We start from the raw sequence: 19618 nt of genomic DNA on the forward strand, positions 1-19618 counted from the left end.
GCCCCCCAGAGAGGATGCAGGCAGGAATAGAGCAGAAGCCCCTTCCCTTCTGCCTGGGCACAGAGCCAAAGCAGTCTCCGGGAGAAGCTGGACAGGAACCAGCCCTAGGCACTGACTTTGCTCCCTCTTGGTTGCTGCGCATTTAGGTACAGCTAAGATAAGCCCGCTGCAAACAAAAGAGCATTTGGGCTTCTGACCTTCCAATCGTCATGCATCGTTCCTCTACTTGCTTCTTCAAGAACATTTATGAACTGTCAGGCACACCACTCCTGTACAGATCCTCATGGCTGTTAACACTGTCATCGAAAAGAAGGAGGGGATAGGAGGAGGTGACAGAGAAAGAAAGGGTGCTAGGTAAGAGAGCCGAGGTCACGGAGACAGACCCACCGTTTCCCGGGGTATCTTCTGATAAAATCATTCAATGCCCGTGTGGACACGTGCAGACTCTGGAGCCAGGCTAGCCCGGTTGGAGTCCTGGTTCTGCCCTTTAAAGGCTGTGTGACCTTAGGCAAGTCATTTGACCTCTCTGCGCCTGTGCTTTCTCATCAGGGAAATGTGAATAATCATAGTACCTGTGCCTTAGATTGTCGTGGGGGTTAAATACCTAAGCACACGTCAAGTACTCAACAGTGCCCGGCACAGGAGTGTTGGATATATTTTAGGCATTCATATTTTTATAATTGTTATGACGGGAGATAACTAGAAAATAATGAGAACTATAACTAGAAAATAACGAGAACCACAGATGGTAGAATGAGCTTTGCCTGGGGTGACGTTCATGGATGTGTTGAGCTCATGGGAAAGGACACACCACAGAGGGTAGGGGCCGTATGGCTCTCCTGTTGAGCCTTGAAGGGAGTCTGGATTGGGAGGCACAGCCTAGCAGGGATGAACTAGGAAACCCAGGTCAGGTCAAGGTGTGGTTACCAGCCGCAGAATTGGCAGTGATCCCAACAAAGCCAATCCAAGTCAACTCTTAAAGAAAGCTGCATGATGACAGGAGAAGAGCTTTATAGAGACGAAGCGAGTGTCAATGTGTGGATGAAAGGGTCCGTGGCAATGGTGCTTCTAGAAGAGCGTGACGCTTTGTCCCAGAATAGCTCTTACGACGTCACCAAACTATTCTCGGTGCCTTACATTTGTTAATCATTTGATCCTTATGACAACCTCACGAGGCAGACTATTTTTATTCCTATATTATATATGAGTACGGAGGCACAGAGAGGTTAAATAACTTGCCCACGTTCACACAGCCACTTAACAGCAGAGCTAGGATTTGAACTCAATGTCCGTAGGGTCCTTGCTCTTAACAATTATAGTCTATGGTATAATTCAACTTCATTAAGGGCTTACTATGTGTCACATGCAGTTGACTTAATTCTTATACCAGTTCTATGAGGTCGGAAATATTATTATTCCATTTTACAGAAAAGAAGACTGAGGCTCAGAGAGGGTAAGTAAGTTCCCCCAGGTCACATAACTAGTAAGCAGCACAACCTTGTGCCCGGGCAGTCTGACTCCAGAGCTAGCTCTCACAGCCCCCGCCACAGAAAGCAACAATAGAACCATCCAGGAGAAAAAGGAACAAAGGAGGAGAAGATGATTTCTAAGCATGCATAATGTAAACAGCCCTAACGCAGCAGAAAGATTGGGGTGGGGACAGGCTGAGTGCTGAGGAGAGGTCATGTCTCAGACTTGTCTAAGACTCGTCACCGGAATGACTCAGGGCTCAAGTCTTAGGCAGAGAGCACAAGTTAAAAACACCATAATTTGTATTTCTTGACCCGACTCAAACTACGGGGACTCGGAGAAACTCAGATGTGGTGATTGGTTCCGCTCCTGGGCCTAGAGACCGGTCTATGAAAAGTGAATGCCAGCTCACATTCATAGAGTTCCCGCCATGCACGGGGTACAAGGTGCTCACCCGGAATCCGCAGCTCTACGCTCAGCTCCTACGTTTCAGAGCACATGAGCAGGAAGCCAAGGAGATAAGACATCTCTAACCCTCACTGACAGTCTCCTAAAATGTTCTTTCAGATTCTCCGGGAACATGAACTAGCGGGGAAGGAGCCGCTAAGGCAAAAACGAGCAGGTACGTAAAGCCTTCGCTTGGCAGTCTCTTCTAGTAAGCCCGATCAAATGACATTTGCTGTGACTTTTCAAACCCTGTGATCCCTATAATGCAGTCTCCGAGTGTATCAGGGTTCAATTTCTAGAAGCAATTACAAGGGAACTCCATTCCCTCCTCTACCTAATGACATTAAATGGATTTTAGCAGCACGTTACAAGCCCCTCACCTCCCCCCTCTCTGCTCCCGAGATCCTGAAGAGTCTGTCCCCAGTGGCTCTCTCCTCAACTCCCACTTCCTAGCCTTTCAAAAACACCAATCTGATTCCCCATATAAAATCTTTCATGGGCTCCCAAATGCCTTGGATCTCTCCAAGGATTTTCTCAAATCCAATCACCTGCTGGATTGTTAGTAGACCCCACGTGATTTTCCCACTTACTCTCCTTCTGTTTCCTTTCACATGGTCGCTGCCCACCCACCACCCTCCTTTGTTTGTCGGAGAGACTCCATTCACATGGGCTCCTGCCACGTAAGGCTTTCCATTGATTCCCCAGACAGGGAGGGGCCGTTTTCCTGGGTTCCCACTGCTCTTGTCACATTCCCATAGCACAAGATGCGTCCCAATGCTTTGTAATAATTTTACTTCCCGTTTGTCATCCCCAGTAGACATGAGTTCCCTTGAACCCTCCTCATCTCTGTAGCCTGGCACTGAGCCCAGTTTCTCAGTAAATGAGTGAACAAATAGAGAGCGTATGTCCCTGTCGCAGCTGCCCCTGTGTGAGTCGAGGGTGGGTTCCTACCGCCAAAGCTGCTGGCCCAGTGTCTGTACCAATTCTGGAGAAGGTAGAACCTCTTAACCCTCAGGATTATGACTGAATCACACCCACACATGCCGTGGTTTGGTCTGTTTGGCCTTGTCATCTGCAGGAGTCATAAAGCCGCCAAAGAGGGCGGGCTTTCGCGGGGGCCAGGATAAAGGTGTCTGTTGCAGCTTCTCAGAGCACCAACCAGATCGACCTCTGCCCGGTGCTTGAAATGACAATTCGATCATATTTTATTAAGGACTCAAAATGTTCGCTGGAAGGTCATACCTTCATTTTTTCTTCCTTTGCCTTTCTTTCCTTCCTTTTCTGTTTCGGCTTTGTTTTATATCCTTATAGACCCTCACTCTCCCACTCCCCTCCTTCCCTGAAGCGGTCCGAAGCACACAGGTGGCACTTTCTGTGCGTTTAAACAAAGCATCAGTGCAGGCACTCCCATCCCCTGAGCCCCCTGGCACCCTGTGACAGGAGCGGAGCTGGAGATGTCCCCATTCGGTACTTTGAATGATTTTCTTTTTAAGAACCAAAGTACTTGCGGGTGAGTTCCAGCTCCAGGTTTCTCCCAGGCTCCTGGAAGGCCCAGGCTGCCAGCCTCCTCGGGGACAGTTGGTGACCATACAGCTGTAAAAGTAGCGTCTTCCTGCGCTCCCGGGCCTGGCTGTCTGTGACCCGTGGTGACATCGTGAGACGTTAGCCTTTTGGAAGGAAGCCACGTCTGCATCTAAGGATTTGACATTCCAAAATTTTCCAGATGTGCTTTCACTGAAAACAATCATGATGATAATAAATTACCATAAAAATATATTTTCCGTTTATTATACATGATCCTCTGTGCGCTTAGGCTTTTAGAGTCGTTTTGGAAGGTGATAATGACTCAACTCATCATCTGCAGAAGACGGTTTGACCTTGGGGCTTCTACAAAATCACCAAAGTAAGGAGTGGCTATGGAAAGACTCAGAGGCTAGACCTCAGAGAGCTGAAATATAAATTGCAATGGAGAGCACCATCCTCGAGGAAAACAATGAAAGAAACCAACAGGAGGCAAACAAAGTTTCCAAGAAAAGAGAATTGTCGACAGGCATTTCCTTTTGAGGCACTGGATCAAAGCTTTAGGGTTTGGGATAGATAGAATCATCTTTAAAAGTAGGATCAGCACTCACTTTTATGCTCAGAGCACTCTGGGCTTCTTCCTAAGTTACTCTGGTCAGTTATAGATCTTCACTGGGCCCTGATATGCACACACACGTACATATATGTGTATGTGTATGTATATTACATACATCATACAAACACAGACATACGATTGCATGCAAGTATATATATGAGTTATTACATTTCAGAGTTGTTGAGACGATTAAATAATATTAGGTACATTTTATTTAAATGTTACTAGGGTTATCTAGGGATTTATTCATGTGTTTTTTCATTAAAAACAAAGATTTATTTATAGAAATAATATTGCATTTGAAAGAGCCTGAAATCCCTGGTGCAAAGAAGTTCCCGTATAGCCACTGAAGGCAGGAGAAGGGAAGACATGGCACACAAGTAGTGTTTTAGGAAAACGAATTCAGAACCCTGTTGGGGAAGAGGAGTCTGCACAAACGCTTAGAGGCCAGAGGATCAGAAGAAGGGTGGATCTGCCAGTTAGAGCAGACAGGCTACTGGGGGGCAGGGGGAAAATCAGAATAGGACAGAGCATCCAGAGTTACGTCCCGACGAAACCAGGAAGTGGATTCTAGATCGGCTGAGAGGCTGGCACACAGAAGGGACTGATGGAAGCCACCTGAAGTGAAAATTAGCCAGATGGTTATGGCTGAACGAATTAGAGGAAGAAGTCAGTGCTCAGGAGACCAGCGAGGAGGCTCAGCAGCGTGGATCATCACTGGTCCTGGTTCCTCGAGTGAAACGGGGAAGGAGAAAGGGGAACATTTGTGAAAGACCTTACAAGGAGCGGGTCAAGAAGACTTGGAGACAGACTTGACATAGGGTGAAGGGTAGCGGTGATCCACGTGATATGGTAGGAGCACACAGACCTGGGTGTCTGAGGGATGTGGAGGTCACAGGGAGAACCACAGCTGGAATGGGAATCTTGTCTCGGAGGTTTGCCAGGAAGCTCCAAAGTTACTCTTAAGGGCAATCTTCTCAGGGGAGTGCGAGTGGACGTGTCTTTATTGGTTAGAAGTAACACGCATGTGTTCTCCGTGTCGGTGTGGAAGTGCTCTCTGCCAGGTTTCTGAGCCCGATTGGGGAATATTCTTGGGTCCTGGGCTGAAAAGTCCTCGTGGGTTCTTCTTTGGTTTCCGAAGGAATGACTGAGAATGGACACCTTTTCGAGAAAGGGAGACCCAGGGTGTCCTAGCCCCGAGCAGGAAGGGCTCACATTTACGTACCTACCTAGTGAGGAAATTGGGCTGTTGACTGCTGGTGTGGGAATGTCAATCTTTCTGCAGACCTGGAGGCCCCAGTGTGTGCTCGCCCTTCATCTGGGTCCAGGAAATGCTGTGCATTGTCTAGGTTGAGGAACGTATTTCGGGGAGCGGGGGTTATGTTTTCGTCTTTCTTAGGATAACACACGGCATTTAGTGCACTGAGCAAGCGGAGGTGGTGGCAGAGTGAGATGGCAAGAATGAGGCGCTCTCGGCCCAAGGTCTGGGGTTGGTTTTAGGGTTGATGTTCCATGTGTTGGGAATGCTTTTTTCTTTTCATTTCTTTTCTTTTTATTTTACATTTATTTATTTTTGAGAAACAGAGTGAGACAAAGCGTGAGCAGGGCGGGTGCAGGGGCAGAGAGAAGGAGACACAGAATCTGAAGCAGGCTCTAGGCTCCGAGCTGTCAGCACAGAGCCCGACACGGGGCTCGAACCCACGAACTGTGAGATCATGACCTGAGCCGAAGTCGGACGCTCAACCGACTGAGCCATCCAGGTGCCCCAATTTCTTTTTTTTTTTTTTAATTAAAATAATTTTTTTGAGAGAGAGAGAGAAAGAGCATGAGCGGGGGAGAAGAGCAAAGAGAGAGGGAGAGAGAATCTTCAACAGGCTCCACACTACACTCAGCATGGAGCCCGATGCACGGCTCGATCTCATCGTAACCTGAACCAAAATCAAGAGTCAGACGCTTAACTGACTGAGCCACCCAGGCACCCCCCCTTTTAATTTCTGATTAGTGTCGTTTGTTTGTGTAACAGTCTCAAAGGGGAGACCATTGGAGTAGCATTAGCTTTTCTTGACCTACCAGGGGGCATCTGCCTGTAATATCATCATCACACTTACTATCATTAATATTATTCTTTCTACCTGCTGTTTCAAAAGGGCTACTATAGGCCAGACAATTTGCTAGGGGCCCTCATACCAACTCCTTAGCAGCAATTCTGCAGAGAAGATATCACTCCTTTTTTTACACATGGCAAAGTGTGGCTCACAGAGGCTAAATGGCCTGTCCAGGTAAGAAGGTATTCCGGGGGCGCCTGAGTGGGTCAGTCGGTTAAGTGTCCGACTTTGGCTCAGGTCACGATCTCGCGGTTCGTGAGTTCGAGCCCCACGTCGGGCTCTGCGCTGACAGCTCGGAGCCCGGAGCCTGCTTTGGATTCTGTGTCTGCCTCTCTCTCTGCCCCTCCCCTGCTCACGCTCTGTCTCTCTCTGTCTCAGAAATAAATAAAACATTAAAAAAAATTTTTTTGGAAGGTATTCCGCTGCCCCTCTCACTGGCTCCACAGTCCATGCTCATAGTGCAGAGTTAATAATTTTCAACATGTGTTTCTGGCTCCTGCCCATTAGATTCCATTCCACGGTTATTAGAGCAGCTTCACAGGGTAAGGAGTACAGAGCACCGTCTTCAACTTTGCGGGAAAAGAGTTTTCTACGGGTCTGACCTGGGTATGTGACAAACTAGTAGAACGATTCATTTCTCCAGACTTTACAGCCCAGCGTTCTATGACATGCCGAGATGCTCACCCTCTCTCCCATCCACACCTGCCGGTGAGCCATAGCCTGGGGCTCTGGTGGTTTTCCCCTGCGTGAACAAACCTTTCTAAAATCCAACTGGAGAACAGGATCCTTGGTCTATCTGTTGACAATGGTGCAATCAGAGACAGATGTGTAGCCAAATTGCTACCTACTAGAACATAGTAAGAAACAAGCAGAAAGACAGGCGGCTGTTAATATTTACCTGCTCCAGGGTGAGAAACAAGGGAGCCAAGCCTTCAGTGATCACGAAGCATCCTCCCTTTTTGGTCAAGAGAAAGATTACACCAACCTCCTTTCTCTTGGGAGATTGATTTAGGCATACTCAGTCTCCACCTTCTGAGAAGCCACAATTCCCATTAGAGTTGCCAGGCAAAAATAATATTGTTTGCTTAAACAGCTGGGATTAAGACCCAGAACTACTTGTCGCACTTTGTGGCCAACGTTCCAGAAATGTCTCTTTAAGATAAGTGCTGCGTGTCGGGCAGCGATTTATGGGAAAGGAGAAGGGAAAATCCTGGTGGGGTCGTACCTCTGGGCCTGCCCGATAGACCTCCGTCTGTGACACTGATGACACCTGGAATGTGCTACCTTCCACTTGGGGCATCGGTTGAGTCAGAAAAGTTCAGGCAAACGGCAGGAGGCCACAGGAGCCCAAGAAAAAGCAAACACATTAAACTCTGGAATCAGATGGTCCAGAGGCAGCAGAGAAGAACTTAAGGGCCTCTAAAAGGACACACAATGACACAGAGGTGGGAAAACCATCCCCTGTTCCTCCTGAGCCCCCTTGCAGCCTGGGGCAGATCAAGGAACATCACTCCCCCCAGCTCCAAAGTCCTCAGATTTGGGAGAGGCGAGGCAAGCAGGAGTTGGCATTTCCATCCCAAACTGTGGGTCTGTCTCAGGGCTGTGAGTACAGTGTGCCTCTGGTCCCACCCACCTGTGGGTCACAATGACACCTGCACATCAAATCAGACACTCCCCCAGGGCCATACAGGGACAGGAATGACCCAGATCCCGAGGGCATCTTCTGTTCCTCAGGCAGGCCATGGAAATCACTCTCGAGGCTTTGGTCCTGATTTTCTCCTCCTGGAGTAAGAGGCCCCGAATATGCACATGGCAATCTCCTCCTCTCACTTGCATCTTTGCTCAACGTTTATGGCTTTAGAAAGGTCTTTTCTAACCATTCTAGATGGTTAAAATACCACTCTGCCCGCACTCTGCCTGCCACTCTTTTTTGACCCTGCTTTAGCATCTCCATGCCCTTCAGAACTGCCTGACATTGAAGTTTCAGCCTACTTTTACCTCCCGCACGGGTGCAGGAGACCCATGGAAGTAGGTAGAGCTTTGCCTCTCTTATTTACGCCAGGTCCCCAGCACCTAGCGTCGTGCCTGGGAAGTAGGCACTCAGCCAACAGTAAAGTTACTTATGAATCGATAAGTCAAGAAACTAGGGCACAAATGAATAAACCTAGCTAGACTTAAGATCAAAATCCATGAGTGTCAATGAGGGGTCACAGTGTGTTTTTCCTCAGTGTGGATTTCTAAGACATTTATGATGCTGAAACAAATAGAACGATGTTTTAGATAATTTTTCCATTTATTATTAATAATTTTGCTCTTGGATATGCTTTTATTTTGAAATTGACTTTGAGAATTGCACACTAGTTCTAAAGACACATTTCATAATAATGCCTTCTTTGTGTTTTAGAGTACATTAGGGTTCACAAAGTGGTCACTTTCATTATCTTCTTCCATTAGAGTTGTGACAAGGAGTGGTTAAAAGAAAATGGACTTGGGGTGCCTGGGTGGCTCAGTCAGTTAACTATCAGACTTCAGCTCGTGGTCCATGAGTTCGACCGTGCATTGGGCTCTGTGCTGACAGCTTGGAGACTGGAGCCTGCTGCAGATTCTGTGTCTCCCTCTCTCTCTGACCCTCCCCTCCTTGCACTCTGTCTCTCTCCCTCTCAAAAATAAATAAACATAAAAAAATTTTTTAAAAAGAAAAAATAGACTTTGGGGCGCCTGGATGACTCAGTGGGTTGAGCGTCTGACTTCAGCTCAGGTCATGATCTCACAGTTTGTGAGTTTCAGCCCCACAACAGGCTCTCTGCTGTCAGTGCTTAGCCCGCTTCAGATCCTCTGTCTCTCTCTCTCTCTCTCTCCCTGCCCCTCCCCCACTCAGGCTCTCTTTCTCTCTCTCTCTCTCTCTCTCTCTCTCTCAAAATTAAATAAAACATTTAAGGGGAAAAAAAATAAAATGAACTTTGGAGTTAAGAAAATATGGTTTCAAATCCCAGCTTTAAATTTGCTATTTATGTGGCTTTAACCCATCAAGCCTCAGTTTTATCATCTGCAAAATGGGTATATGCATACTCTCCTCATGACCTCAGACCCTACTGGCCAATGAATAAATGGCAGCTGCTATTATTATTGTTACTTTTGTTATGATCACTTTTGATCCATCTGGTATGACCGAAGAAAGACATGCACAAATGCACTTGGAGGCCACCTGACTGTCTCCATAGGACCAGAAGCAGGGGGTGTCTGAAAACAACAACAACAAACAAAGCAAAAGCAAAAACAAAACAAGACAAACAACAAAACACACACATGTAAAAAAAACAAGTTTAGGCGCTAATATTGGCTTTCCCGGATTACCTTCTTGGTTTCCTCACTTGGATTAGAACATTAAATCCTAAACCTGCCTGATCCAGAATCACCAGTAGGAATTGAAACACACACACACACACACACACACACACACACACATTTCTGGACCTAATCCATGAAGATTTTACTTTGACTCACCTGGGTTGAGACTCCAAAGTATTCATGTGTGTTGAATTCCCTAGATGTACATAATCATCAGTCAAGTGCAGACCACTGGCATAGATGACTTCCAAGGGCAAGCCCCTAGCCCTTTGAGTTACTATTGGATTGTTGAGCTTGTTTTAAAGAACTATTTCCATGCTGATGGCATTTCCTTCTCTAGTAGAGGTCCCCCATCTTTATCAGCCTCTAGGGAGAAGTGGCACTCAGGAGTTCTGAAACTCCTTTAGAAGTTGTTGAAGAACATAAAAAGCAGATGAGGGGAGAGGAACTTAGAGGCTAGTGCTTTAATTACAGTTGCACGAATCCCATGGAAGAGAATTTGCTAAAACCATAGGAACTTTCCTCTTCATATTTTAAGCTTGTGGCTCAGTTCCCTGTAAGATCTCACTGGAAGGACCACCTTGGTTTCAGTGGGGAATGATGCCATTGATGAATCACCATGTGCTTTCCAGGCATTCGCTTGTTCTGCAACTGTGTCTGGAAAGGGCACAGAGAGGTGGGCTCAGGGATGAGCGGGAGGAATGGTGAGCCGGCAGGCATTGAGGCTATGGTGGGGGTCAGACCCTGGGGTGCAACAATGCAGATGAGGAAGTGGGGGATGTGGGATTGTTATTGACTTCACTCTGCTAAAAAACCCTACCATCTAGGATATCCTGTTTACATTCAAGGGAGGAGATAGACTGCCTACAGACAAAGAGAATCCTGGAGCTAGGAATGCGCTGGAGGGTATAAACATTGCATTACTTTTCAGGAAAAAGAATATGCTCCAAGGCAGACTTTATAAATATTATGCAGCCACCCTCCTCTCAAATGTTCCCTGTGGACAACCCACCGTGTCTAGAGTTAGGCTCACACAGATTAAGGTTAGCAATTCTTCCGGGAAGCCTGTTTTCATCACAGAACCATCAGAGAATCAGAAAGAAAACAGGAAATTTTAGGCATCGCTGTGGTATCATGACAGCCTGTGACTCTGCGTCGGGTTTTAAAAGCCTTTTTGCTCTGCTTGTAAATACATTTTTATAAGGAGGAAATATACCTTAAGATGCAGTCTTAATTTTGAGAGATAGACAAAGACTTTTTTCACAGTTTGAGTTAATTACAGCAAGTTGCAGGACGGATGCCAAAATGAAATACTTCTCAACAAGGTTGATGAGTAAAACCCAACTTCTTCTTATTTGTTTGTTTGTTTGTTTGCCTATTTTCTTCCAAGATTTTGTGTAAATTCAAATTAGTTACATGTAGGGTAGCATTGGTTTTAGGAGTAGAATTTAGTGAGTGATTCTAAAATCAACCTTCTAAGGCATAGTTTATAACTATCAGTTTACAAATATTACAGCTTTCTGTAATAAAAACTTATTCTGTAATAAAAACTGTGGGAGTTTCCCACAATGAACTTAACTCATTTTTAGTCCTTCACATCAATATTCCTTGGAAAGTTTTAAACAAATCTGGCCATATTATGGGAAAATTTTTTGCCCTTTTAGAAAACATAGAATTGATTTTTTTGGCAAAATATACATCATGCAAAATATACATCAGATTTGACTTAAGTTTTCAAGTAATACTTTTGCAAGTATTCTCTAACCTTTTCCTTCTTTGACTGACAAGATCAAATAAGCCACAATTTGTCTTCTCGACGCATCTGTGTAAAAATTTCTCCTAATCTTTGAAGGTTCATCATTAGCTATGAAACTCGTCCTTGGCTTCTGCTCCTCTTATGTATTTCAGCCAAGAATGAACCAAAGATTCGGGCAGTGATGGGGAGGTGAATGTGTGGCTCTCTTAGAGGGTCACAATTTTAATAAGAGCTAATTGGGCACATGTTTATTATGGGGTGAGCTCCATGCCAGATAGAGTCAAGCCATACAAAGTGAAAGAAATAGTTCCTGCCCTTGAGAAGCTTACAACTGGTGAACCAGACATGCTGTAATACAGGAAATTATGAAATGACATTCCAGTTTATATATTGTCTGGCTTGCTGGTGGGTGGGTATGTGTTGGACCAAATACATCTAGGATGCCAGACACAGAAACAGCCTGGAGACCATTTGGAAGGGCGATGAAGAGCTGGAGATATCTCTGATTTTACGTTCTCCTGGGCAAATTTTACTTTTGTTGAGTACCCATCATGTTCAGGACACCAGAGGTACACAGCGAGAACTAAGAGCCCATGCTATGTGCGTAGGCTAAGGGCAAAGGAAATTAACAGGATGACTCTTCCTGGAGGACTTCAAGCCATGCGTAGTTCAGATCTCAAAATATACGCGTGTCAGTTGAATGGTGTTGGAAACACCCTGACTCATTTCTCTGAGTCAGGACCGTGGCTTTATTGTCTGGATGTTGCCAAGGCCCCCTGCTAGATCTCCCTGCTTCTGTTCTAGACAGGTCCTGAGCTTAGCCTGTGAATCTCTCAAATGGCCAGAGGCCACTGCACTTAGACCAGAAAGATCAGTTGCCTTCCTTCTTTAAATGGTAAAGTCATAGACAGGGAGCACCATAAATGGGGCAAGGCTGATGTGCCAGCATCCACATAGTCCTGTTATTGCCTGTAAATGTGGAACTGTCCGCCATGCTCCCTCTCTGCCCACCACCCTCCCCGCCCTCCCCCCCTGCCCCCCACCGTGGTGAATTCTCACAGGTTCCTGTGCTTTCCTTTCAGTTGCCTCAAGCAGAGTTGCAGCTGAAGAGTACACTGTTGATGTTGAGATCAGTTTTGAAAACGCCTCCTTCCTGGAGCCTAGCAAAACTTACTTGAACAGCCTCAGTTTCCCAATTCAAGGGAACAGCACTGACCAAGCCACCACCACCATTTTAAGCATTGAGGTGACCACAGGTGAGTCAAAGACCCGTTGCTATAGAATGGAGGGTCGGGAATATCAGGAGAGGAGCTGTCCGAGCTCCTTACTGTCACAGCAAATTGCAATTCGTAGGCAAGTGACGTGACTCAAAAAGGCCTGATGTGTGATTTTATGACTTCACGGCCTTCCAGAATGCAGCCCCTCTTGGCAGACTCCATAGCCAGTTCCTTATCTCAAATGGGAGCCAAATGTTTGCTTGGTGGTTTGTGTATTGGTTGTCACAAAATGGTCCCAAGATATTTCCAGGTCCTTCACAACAGGCTACTTGGTCCCATCCATCTGGGTAGTCAGTGGGTACGGCAAGGACTGGTTCAGGTATTAATAAAGAGCAAGTTCCCTTCATTTTGACAGCATAGGTCAGGAAATGGGAACCAGGTACACACCTGGATTTGGCCGTGCGACGGGATTTTCTGGTCACTGCCTCCCTTTTGAGATTATGCGAGCTGTCCTATTTCTCAGGCACCATCACCTGGGATGCTATGATATGGGAGTCCCCCTTGTCCCAAACAAAGTTATTGCCTTGCAAACACTAACAGATTTGGGGTTTCATGATTCTAAAATGGAGGCAAGAATAAAATTCTTATCTTTTAAGAATTTTTTGAATTATATTTCAAATAGTTCATCAGCATCAGTCTATGTATTCCAATGTTTATTCCTTTGATTTTGAGAGAGAGAGAGAGAGAGAGAGAGAGAGAGCATGTGAATGGGGGAGAGAGGCAGAGAGGGAGAGAGAGAGTTTTAAGCAAGCTCCACACTCGGTGGAGCCACCCAGGTCACCAAGTGAGCCACCAAGCACCCCAATCCAATTTTTTATTCTTTTTTTTTTTTTTAATTTTTTTTTTAAGTTTATTTATTTTTGAGACAGAGAGAGACAGAGCATGAACGGGGAAGGGTCAGAGAGAGGGAGACACAGAATCCGAAGCAGGCTCCAGGCTCTGAGCCGTCAGCCCAGAGCCCGACGTGGGGCTCGAACTCACGGACCGTGAGATCGTGACCTGAGCCGAAGTCGGACGCTCAACCGACTGAGCCACCCAGGCGCCCCACAATTTTTTATTCTTAATATATGCTAGCTGAACCCGAAATGGCTGCTTCCTAGCTCCCTCTGGATGCCCTTCCCACCCATGCTGTAGCAAAGGACTACATCAGTGTCCACAGATTTACTAGAGCTTGGGTGCCTCTCCTATTTCAGGAACAGTGATCTGATGACTTTCCTTTGGGTAGTCACTCTTAGAATAGACAGCTCCCCATGACATGACTTCGATCGAGTTTTAGAAATAAATTCAAAGCGCTCTGTTTTCAGAGCATTTTCCAATGTCCCCAGTGGGATTAGAAAGTATTTGGTTTGTTTACATGTGACTAGAAATGTAACAGGCACAATTTTATTTGTACTCTGTATTTGCTGTTTAACAAATTACCCCAAAACTTAGCATCCTAAAACAACAAACACTTATCGTACCATACAACTTCTGAGGGCTAAGAATTCCGAAGGAGCTTAGCTGGGTGGCCCCGGCTCAGGGTCTCTTATGAGGGCGCAGTCAAGCTTCGGGCAGAGTAGCAGTCCTCCGAAGGCTCCACTGCAGCTAGAAAATCCCCTCTGAAGCCCACTCACATGGTTGTTGGCAGGACTCAGCTCCTCACTAGCTGTTGACTGGAGACTTGCTTCTCACCATGTTGGCCTCTCCGTGACATGTCCTCATGCAATGGCAGCTGGCTTCCCCCCCGGAGCAAGTGGTGAGAGACAGACATCACCGAAGGAAGCCACAGCGTCTTATATCCTAATCTCACGAGTGATATATCATCACTTCTGCCATGTTCTGTTGGTCACACAGACTAAGTCTAGGGCAACATGAGAGTGAGTGACAAAACGGTGTTAATAGTCAGAAATAGGGGTGGTCAGGGGCTGCCTTGGAAGCTGGCTACCATACACTTTGTGTCCAGAAATCTGTCTATCACATTATTATTGTAGGCATCCACTGTAACAGTCAGAGCAGTCATCCTTCAGACGGCCATACCTAATAGCGTGGTGATGTGTACGGGAATCACACGAATCTCACGTAGTACTGTTGAACTTCCCAAAGGGCAATGTGGAGTCAAGTTAGAATTTTCTACAGAGTATAAATACTTACAGTCTATACATGTAAAGGTGGCGAGCACCTTCTCTCTCCTCACTGTTCTGGTTGTTGATAGTCTGCAGACCTACCGGAAATGAAATCTGGTGCTCGTGTGAGACAGGCTATAGGTGGCCTCAAGAAAGGTGTCTCCACAATCTCACTTGTCAAGAGCATGATGGCTTCCCTGCAGGGCATCGTTGCAGTTGCCTTAAAGGACTACCTCCCAAGGGACCTTTTTGCCAGCTCCAGGGAGGTAAGTAACTGTTGATTAAGTGTTTGTTTGTTGGTTTGTTTGTTTGTTTGTTTGTTGAGTGACCGATATCAACTCAAGCAAATGTTTCTCGGTCCTGTGTGTATTCAAATGCTAACATGAGATTTTGAAATACTGCCCTGTGATTATTTCAGCAGATGTTACCCTAAGAATGTCAGTCCGACTCAATGTGGGCTTTCAACAAGACCTCAAGAACTCTTCCTCTGCTCTCTATAGGTCCTACAAGACTGACTTGGAAACAGCGGTAGGTTTTGACCCCAAGAACCTCTTAGCCAACAAGTTCTTTGGGCTGGACTGAATCTGTTGCATTCACCAAGGATAAATTCTGTCAGAGTTTATAAATATGGGCATCAAAAATATTCCTAGATATCTGGGATGATGAATTACGGAGTGTTCAAATCCAACAGTGTGCAGGGGATGATTTTACGTCATCTCGACCTATAGGTGGAACTTCCTCCCAGGGTAGAATTGATTCAGAGAAGACTTGGTGTCATCAACCCACTGAATCCAATTCAGGTCTAGAAGCACCTGGTGGCGCATTTCTATTTGTCTTCCCACACTTCACGGATGAAGCCCTAACGTCTTTTGGGTAGATCAGCCCAAGGCTGGCACCGTGGTTTCAAATCATTCCACATTAAAGGTCATGAGGCATTCTCAAGACAGATTTCAATTTACTCATATAAAAATAGAGAATATTCCCGGAGTATTAACTGAGTGCCAGACACTACTCTAAGTGATTTACACTGGATTAATTCATCTGAACCTAAAGGCTTTGCTTGAGTGAACTCATTTGTGATAGAGCGTCCCAGTTGGTGTGGTACAAATTATTACAGGGGGGCTGAGATAATGACTTCCCTTAACTCTCTGGGCAGCCAAGCCCCTGCCTCAGGCCAGGAGCAGCCTCTGCTTACCCTTGGAAGCCACATGAATGAGGTTTCATTTTCTGTGGGTGCCATGTTGCAGCGCCGAAGGGCTCTTGGACATCTGATGTGCCTATCTGGCATGTGATAGCGCTACACAGCGTGAGAAGCTTCCGCACACGCTGCACCCTCAATTATATGCTTTTGAGGGAAGAGAGAGTTCCATATTCATCTTTGGATCCTACCAACCCAGCTTCCTGGCACGGTGCTCTGCACCCACAGTGCTTTGCATGTTGCATCTACTGGTAAATGTGACTTGAATCAAAATGAATTCCCTGGGGTGGGTATTCAGAGAAACCTCCCCATTTTCTCTGCCAGGCATTTCCCTGAGCGAGATTTTTGGCACATTAAATCTGGTGTCTGTTTGCTTCTTGGAGAACCCAGGCTGACATAGGTCAAGAGGAATTACTTCTTCAAAGTTCTGTCAGCGTTAGCCTTAACAAAATATACAGGAGAAAGTTTTACCTGGGATGATAAGAAAAAATAATGTGCTTTCTCTCTGCTTTCAACCTTTTGACTTATCTCTCACTGGACCTTGATACATGACACTTGTCTTTCTTTGTTTTCCAGTTCTGGAAAGGTTACAGTATTTTACCGGGCTTCAAATTGGTGACTGTGACAGGGTTCAGGTAAGAAGCTGTAATCGGGTCATTCCTGCCCAACGGCAGAGACCACTACGTTAGTGAAGAAGAAACAACCCATTAGAGGGGCATCATCTAGAGCAGTTTGGTAGAAGTGGAGACAATGCTCGATTGGTAGGGCGCAAAGAGGGAGGCAATACTGAGAACGGAAACTCACTCCTCACAGATATACCCACTTAAATGGAAAATGAGCCCAAGACTTCTGTTTATTCTGTGCCTGCAGGAGTTTTGCAAACAGATAAGGGATAAGTCCACAGACTAGGGAGTTCCAAAATATAAAAGTGAAAGAATGTCATGCATGATGCTTTATTCAAGAAAAGTTGTCCAGCCAGCCACGGGCACAGAGTTGCACGCTGCTGTGTAAATGGCTCCGCCTGGAGTTGGGCTCCACGGCAGCCCTAAGGAGGTATGCGCAGTGTTTCAAAAAGTTAGATGCCAATTTTAACAACGAAGAATGTTCACAGAAACATTCGGGATTCTGCTTCAGTTGACATTCAGCATATCTGGTAACCTCGGGCCAGCATGGCTGTGTGACAACAGTCTCTGCACTGTGGCTGTGACCCTATGACCAACTTGTGTGATTCACTTCACTCATTCCCGTCCAGCCGTTTTGCTCACTTACGTTACCTGCCTGCAGACATTTGAGTGTGCAAGCCTTTGTCGCAGGCTTTCAGCTAGAGCCTGAAACCGGGTTGATTTGAGTGAACCTTTGAAGATAAAAAGTACCCAGGCTGTGCTTGCCATTTTGTTTTCCCATGTAAATAAACCATAAGGATCTAGACTCTTCCAGGTCAGTTACTGCCTTACTGAACTGAGTGGTCTCCATCCAGGCCCGGAAGTGTGGTTGTGACATACGAGGTCAAGACTACAACACCATCACCTGAATTGATGCGTAAAGCAAATGATCAAGTAATGCGGAACCTTAATCAGACCTACAAAATGGACTACAATTCCTTTCAAGTAGTTACTAGCAGTAAGTAGGACATCTCCATGTTTTTCCTATACATGGATTCTATTTAGCTATAGCAATGGTATTTATCATTATGCTTAAAACCAGGAAATTACATTACAGTGTCCTCCATGGGGAGAGGCTGTCTGGTTCCTGGCACAGAGGCTTCCCATCTGAGGCACCGTTACAGATCCTGCCAACCAGGCTAATGTCACTGCAGTTGGGAAAGGGGTTGCAGGGGGGAGAGATTTTGCAAGAGGGTCCCAGAGCCATCTGGGTCGATGGAGGGCTTTGTTTCGTTTCGTTTCGTTTTTAGTCAGAAGTCTGGGGGTGCCTGGGTGGCTCAGTCGGTTGGGCGTCCCACTTCGGCTCAGGTCATGATCTCACGGTCTGTGAGTTCGAGCCCCGCGTCGGGCTCTGCGCTGACAGCTCGGAGCCCAGAGCCTGCTTGAGATGCTGTCTCTCCCTCTCTCTCTCTGCCCCTCCCCTACTCATGCTCTGTCTCTCAAAAATAAATAAATGTTTAAAAAAAATTAAAAATAAAAAAATAAACACATAATCGGAAGTCTCACATCATCCGGGCGCCTGCGTGGCTCAGTCAGTTAAGCAGCCAACTCTTGATTTAGGCTCAGGTTATGATCTCGTGGTGCATGTGATCAGGACAGAGCCCTGAAAGCATGGAGCCTGCTTGGGATTCTCTCTCTCCCTCTCTCTCTCTCTGCTCCTCCCCCACTCTCTCTCTTGCTCTCAAAAAAAAAAAAAAAAAAAAAAGTCCCAAAACATCCAAAAACTAACATTGGAGTGGGGTTGGGACATTCATGAAATGCATTGATATTAAACAATTGATACTGTTATTTTAGAGAAGTAGTTCTTGAAGTATACCCCCCCCCCCAAACCAGCAGCGTCAGCATCCCCTGGAACTTGTTAGAAATACAAATTCCTAGGGCCACCGCAACCAACCAGGGCGATCTGTGTTTCCACAAGCCCTTCAAGTGATTCTAATGTGTGAGAAAGTTTGAGAACCTCTGCTTTGGATCCCACAGAGCAGTAGTGAAAATCCTGGGATTTTTAAATGCTTTCCCCCATTTTACAAATGGGTACAGAGTTGTGTTCTGGTGTGTTACCAGGTGGGTGGACCTATTGTCACTTGGGAAATAGAAAGGAGAGAGCCAGCTGGGCAGAGATTCGGCAGGCAAGAATTTGGAGGCAGATGTTCTAGATAATTCTAGTACGTGGTTCCAGAATAAAGTCTATGCCTCTTCAGAACCACACTGCGTCCATTTGGGGAGGACTCTGAAAGGTCAGTTGCAGGCGCCTCTGGGAGACAGGGCACAGGGGTTAGGCCGTCCCCACGACAGATTTACACTGCTCGTCTTTACATTCTCCGGTAGTTTTAGATGCCAGGTCATTTTCAAAAACAAAATGTTAAAAGAGATATGCACAGTGGTAAGAAAGTGCTACAACCGAAGCAAGGAGAAAAGAAAAATAACAATTGGAATAAATAAGGCAGCAACAACACAGGTGAAAACTGGAAAACTGAAGGAAGAGGAGTGATTGGCCTAAAATTCAGACTCCCATGGAAGGCAGCCAGCCATGCCACCCCTGCCTGACCCCCAACACCACCCCCCCAACCCACACAGGTTTTGCCTTGAGCAAGTCCCTGTATTTATGGTTCTGAGGGCCGAGGACAATATCGGCCTCTCGCAGAGGTAAGCTTTGGTTATGATTACTCTCTCCTCCAAATTTCAGTTTTGTTGAGGTTAGCCAGCCACTTAAACGAGTTTTACTGGTTAGTGGCTGACTGCCGGTCCAGAAACATGGTGTTGACAATGCAGTTCACAAAGGCACTTTGGAGTTTGTGCCTTATTCTTCCAAAGAGCAATGAAGCCATTGCGAACGGCACTTGACCCTGCTTCTACAGAGGGTTTACATCCAGAATGATCCTGGGATGTGCACGGACTCAGACCAAGAAACACGAACTTATGTCATGTGCAACTCCACGGGAGAGCTCAGACATCATCCTGCTTTCCATAGTGTTGGTGGTATTTACCTAGAATATAAATATCCAGAAGGTCAAGTGACTGGGTGTTTGTTTTTAACTTATAGTTATATTTGGAGGCAGAGGAGAGGAACAGAACCAGAAAGAAAAAGAGCCGAATGAATGAGTTAGTATCAGGAACTT

General features: G+C 46.0%; 1 protein-coding gene across 6 annotated transcripts in view; it reads left to right on the plus strand.

Annotated features, from left to right (window-relative positions):
• The window catches only part of ADGRF5 (adhesion G protein-coupled receptor F5), a 98416-nt gene that overhangs the window by 50477 nt on the left and 28321 nt on the right, over positions 1-19618 (plus strand). For 4 of the 6 annotated variants that reach the window (XM_019457348.2, XM_019457351.2, XM_019457347.2 and 1 more), the window contains exons 3-8: positions 2038-2092; positions 12346-12519; positions 14732-14908; positions 15061-15170; positions 16417-16475; positions 17318-17460. In XM_019457348.2, the coding sequence (XP_019312893.2) occupies positions 2038-2092; positions 12346-12519; positions 14732-14908; positions 15061-15170; positions 16417-16475; positions 17318-17460 (718 nt within the window). The remainder of the gene's footprint in view (positions 1-2037; positions 2093-12345; positions 12520-14731; positions 14909-15060; positions 15171-16416; positions 16476-17317; positions 17461-19618) is intronic. The other 2 variants (XM_019457350.2, XM_019457353.2) reach the window with 1 other exon arrangement.

This window comes from Panthera pardus, unplaced genomic scaffold, assembly GCF_024362965.1.
Source record: "Panthera pardus isolate Hobbes unplaced genomic scaffold, ASM2436296v1 HiC_scaffold_17, whole genome shotgun sequence".
Lineage (NCBI taxonomy): Eukaryota > Metazoa > Chordata > Mammalia > Carnivora > Felidae > Panthera > Panthera pardus.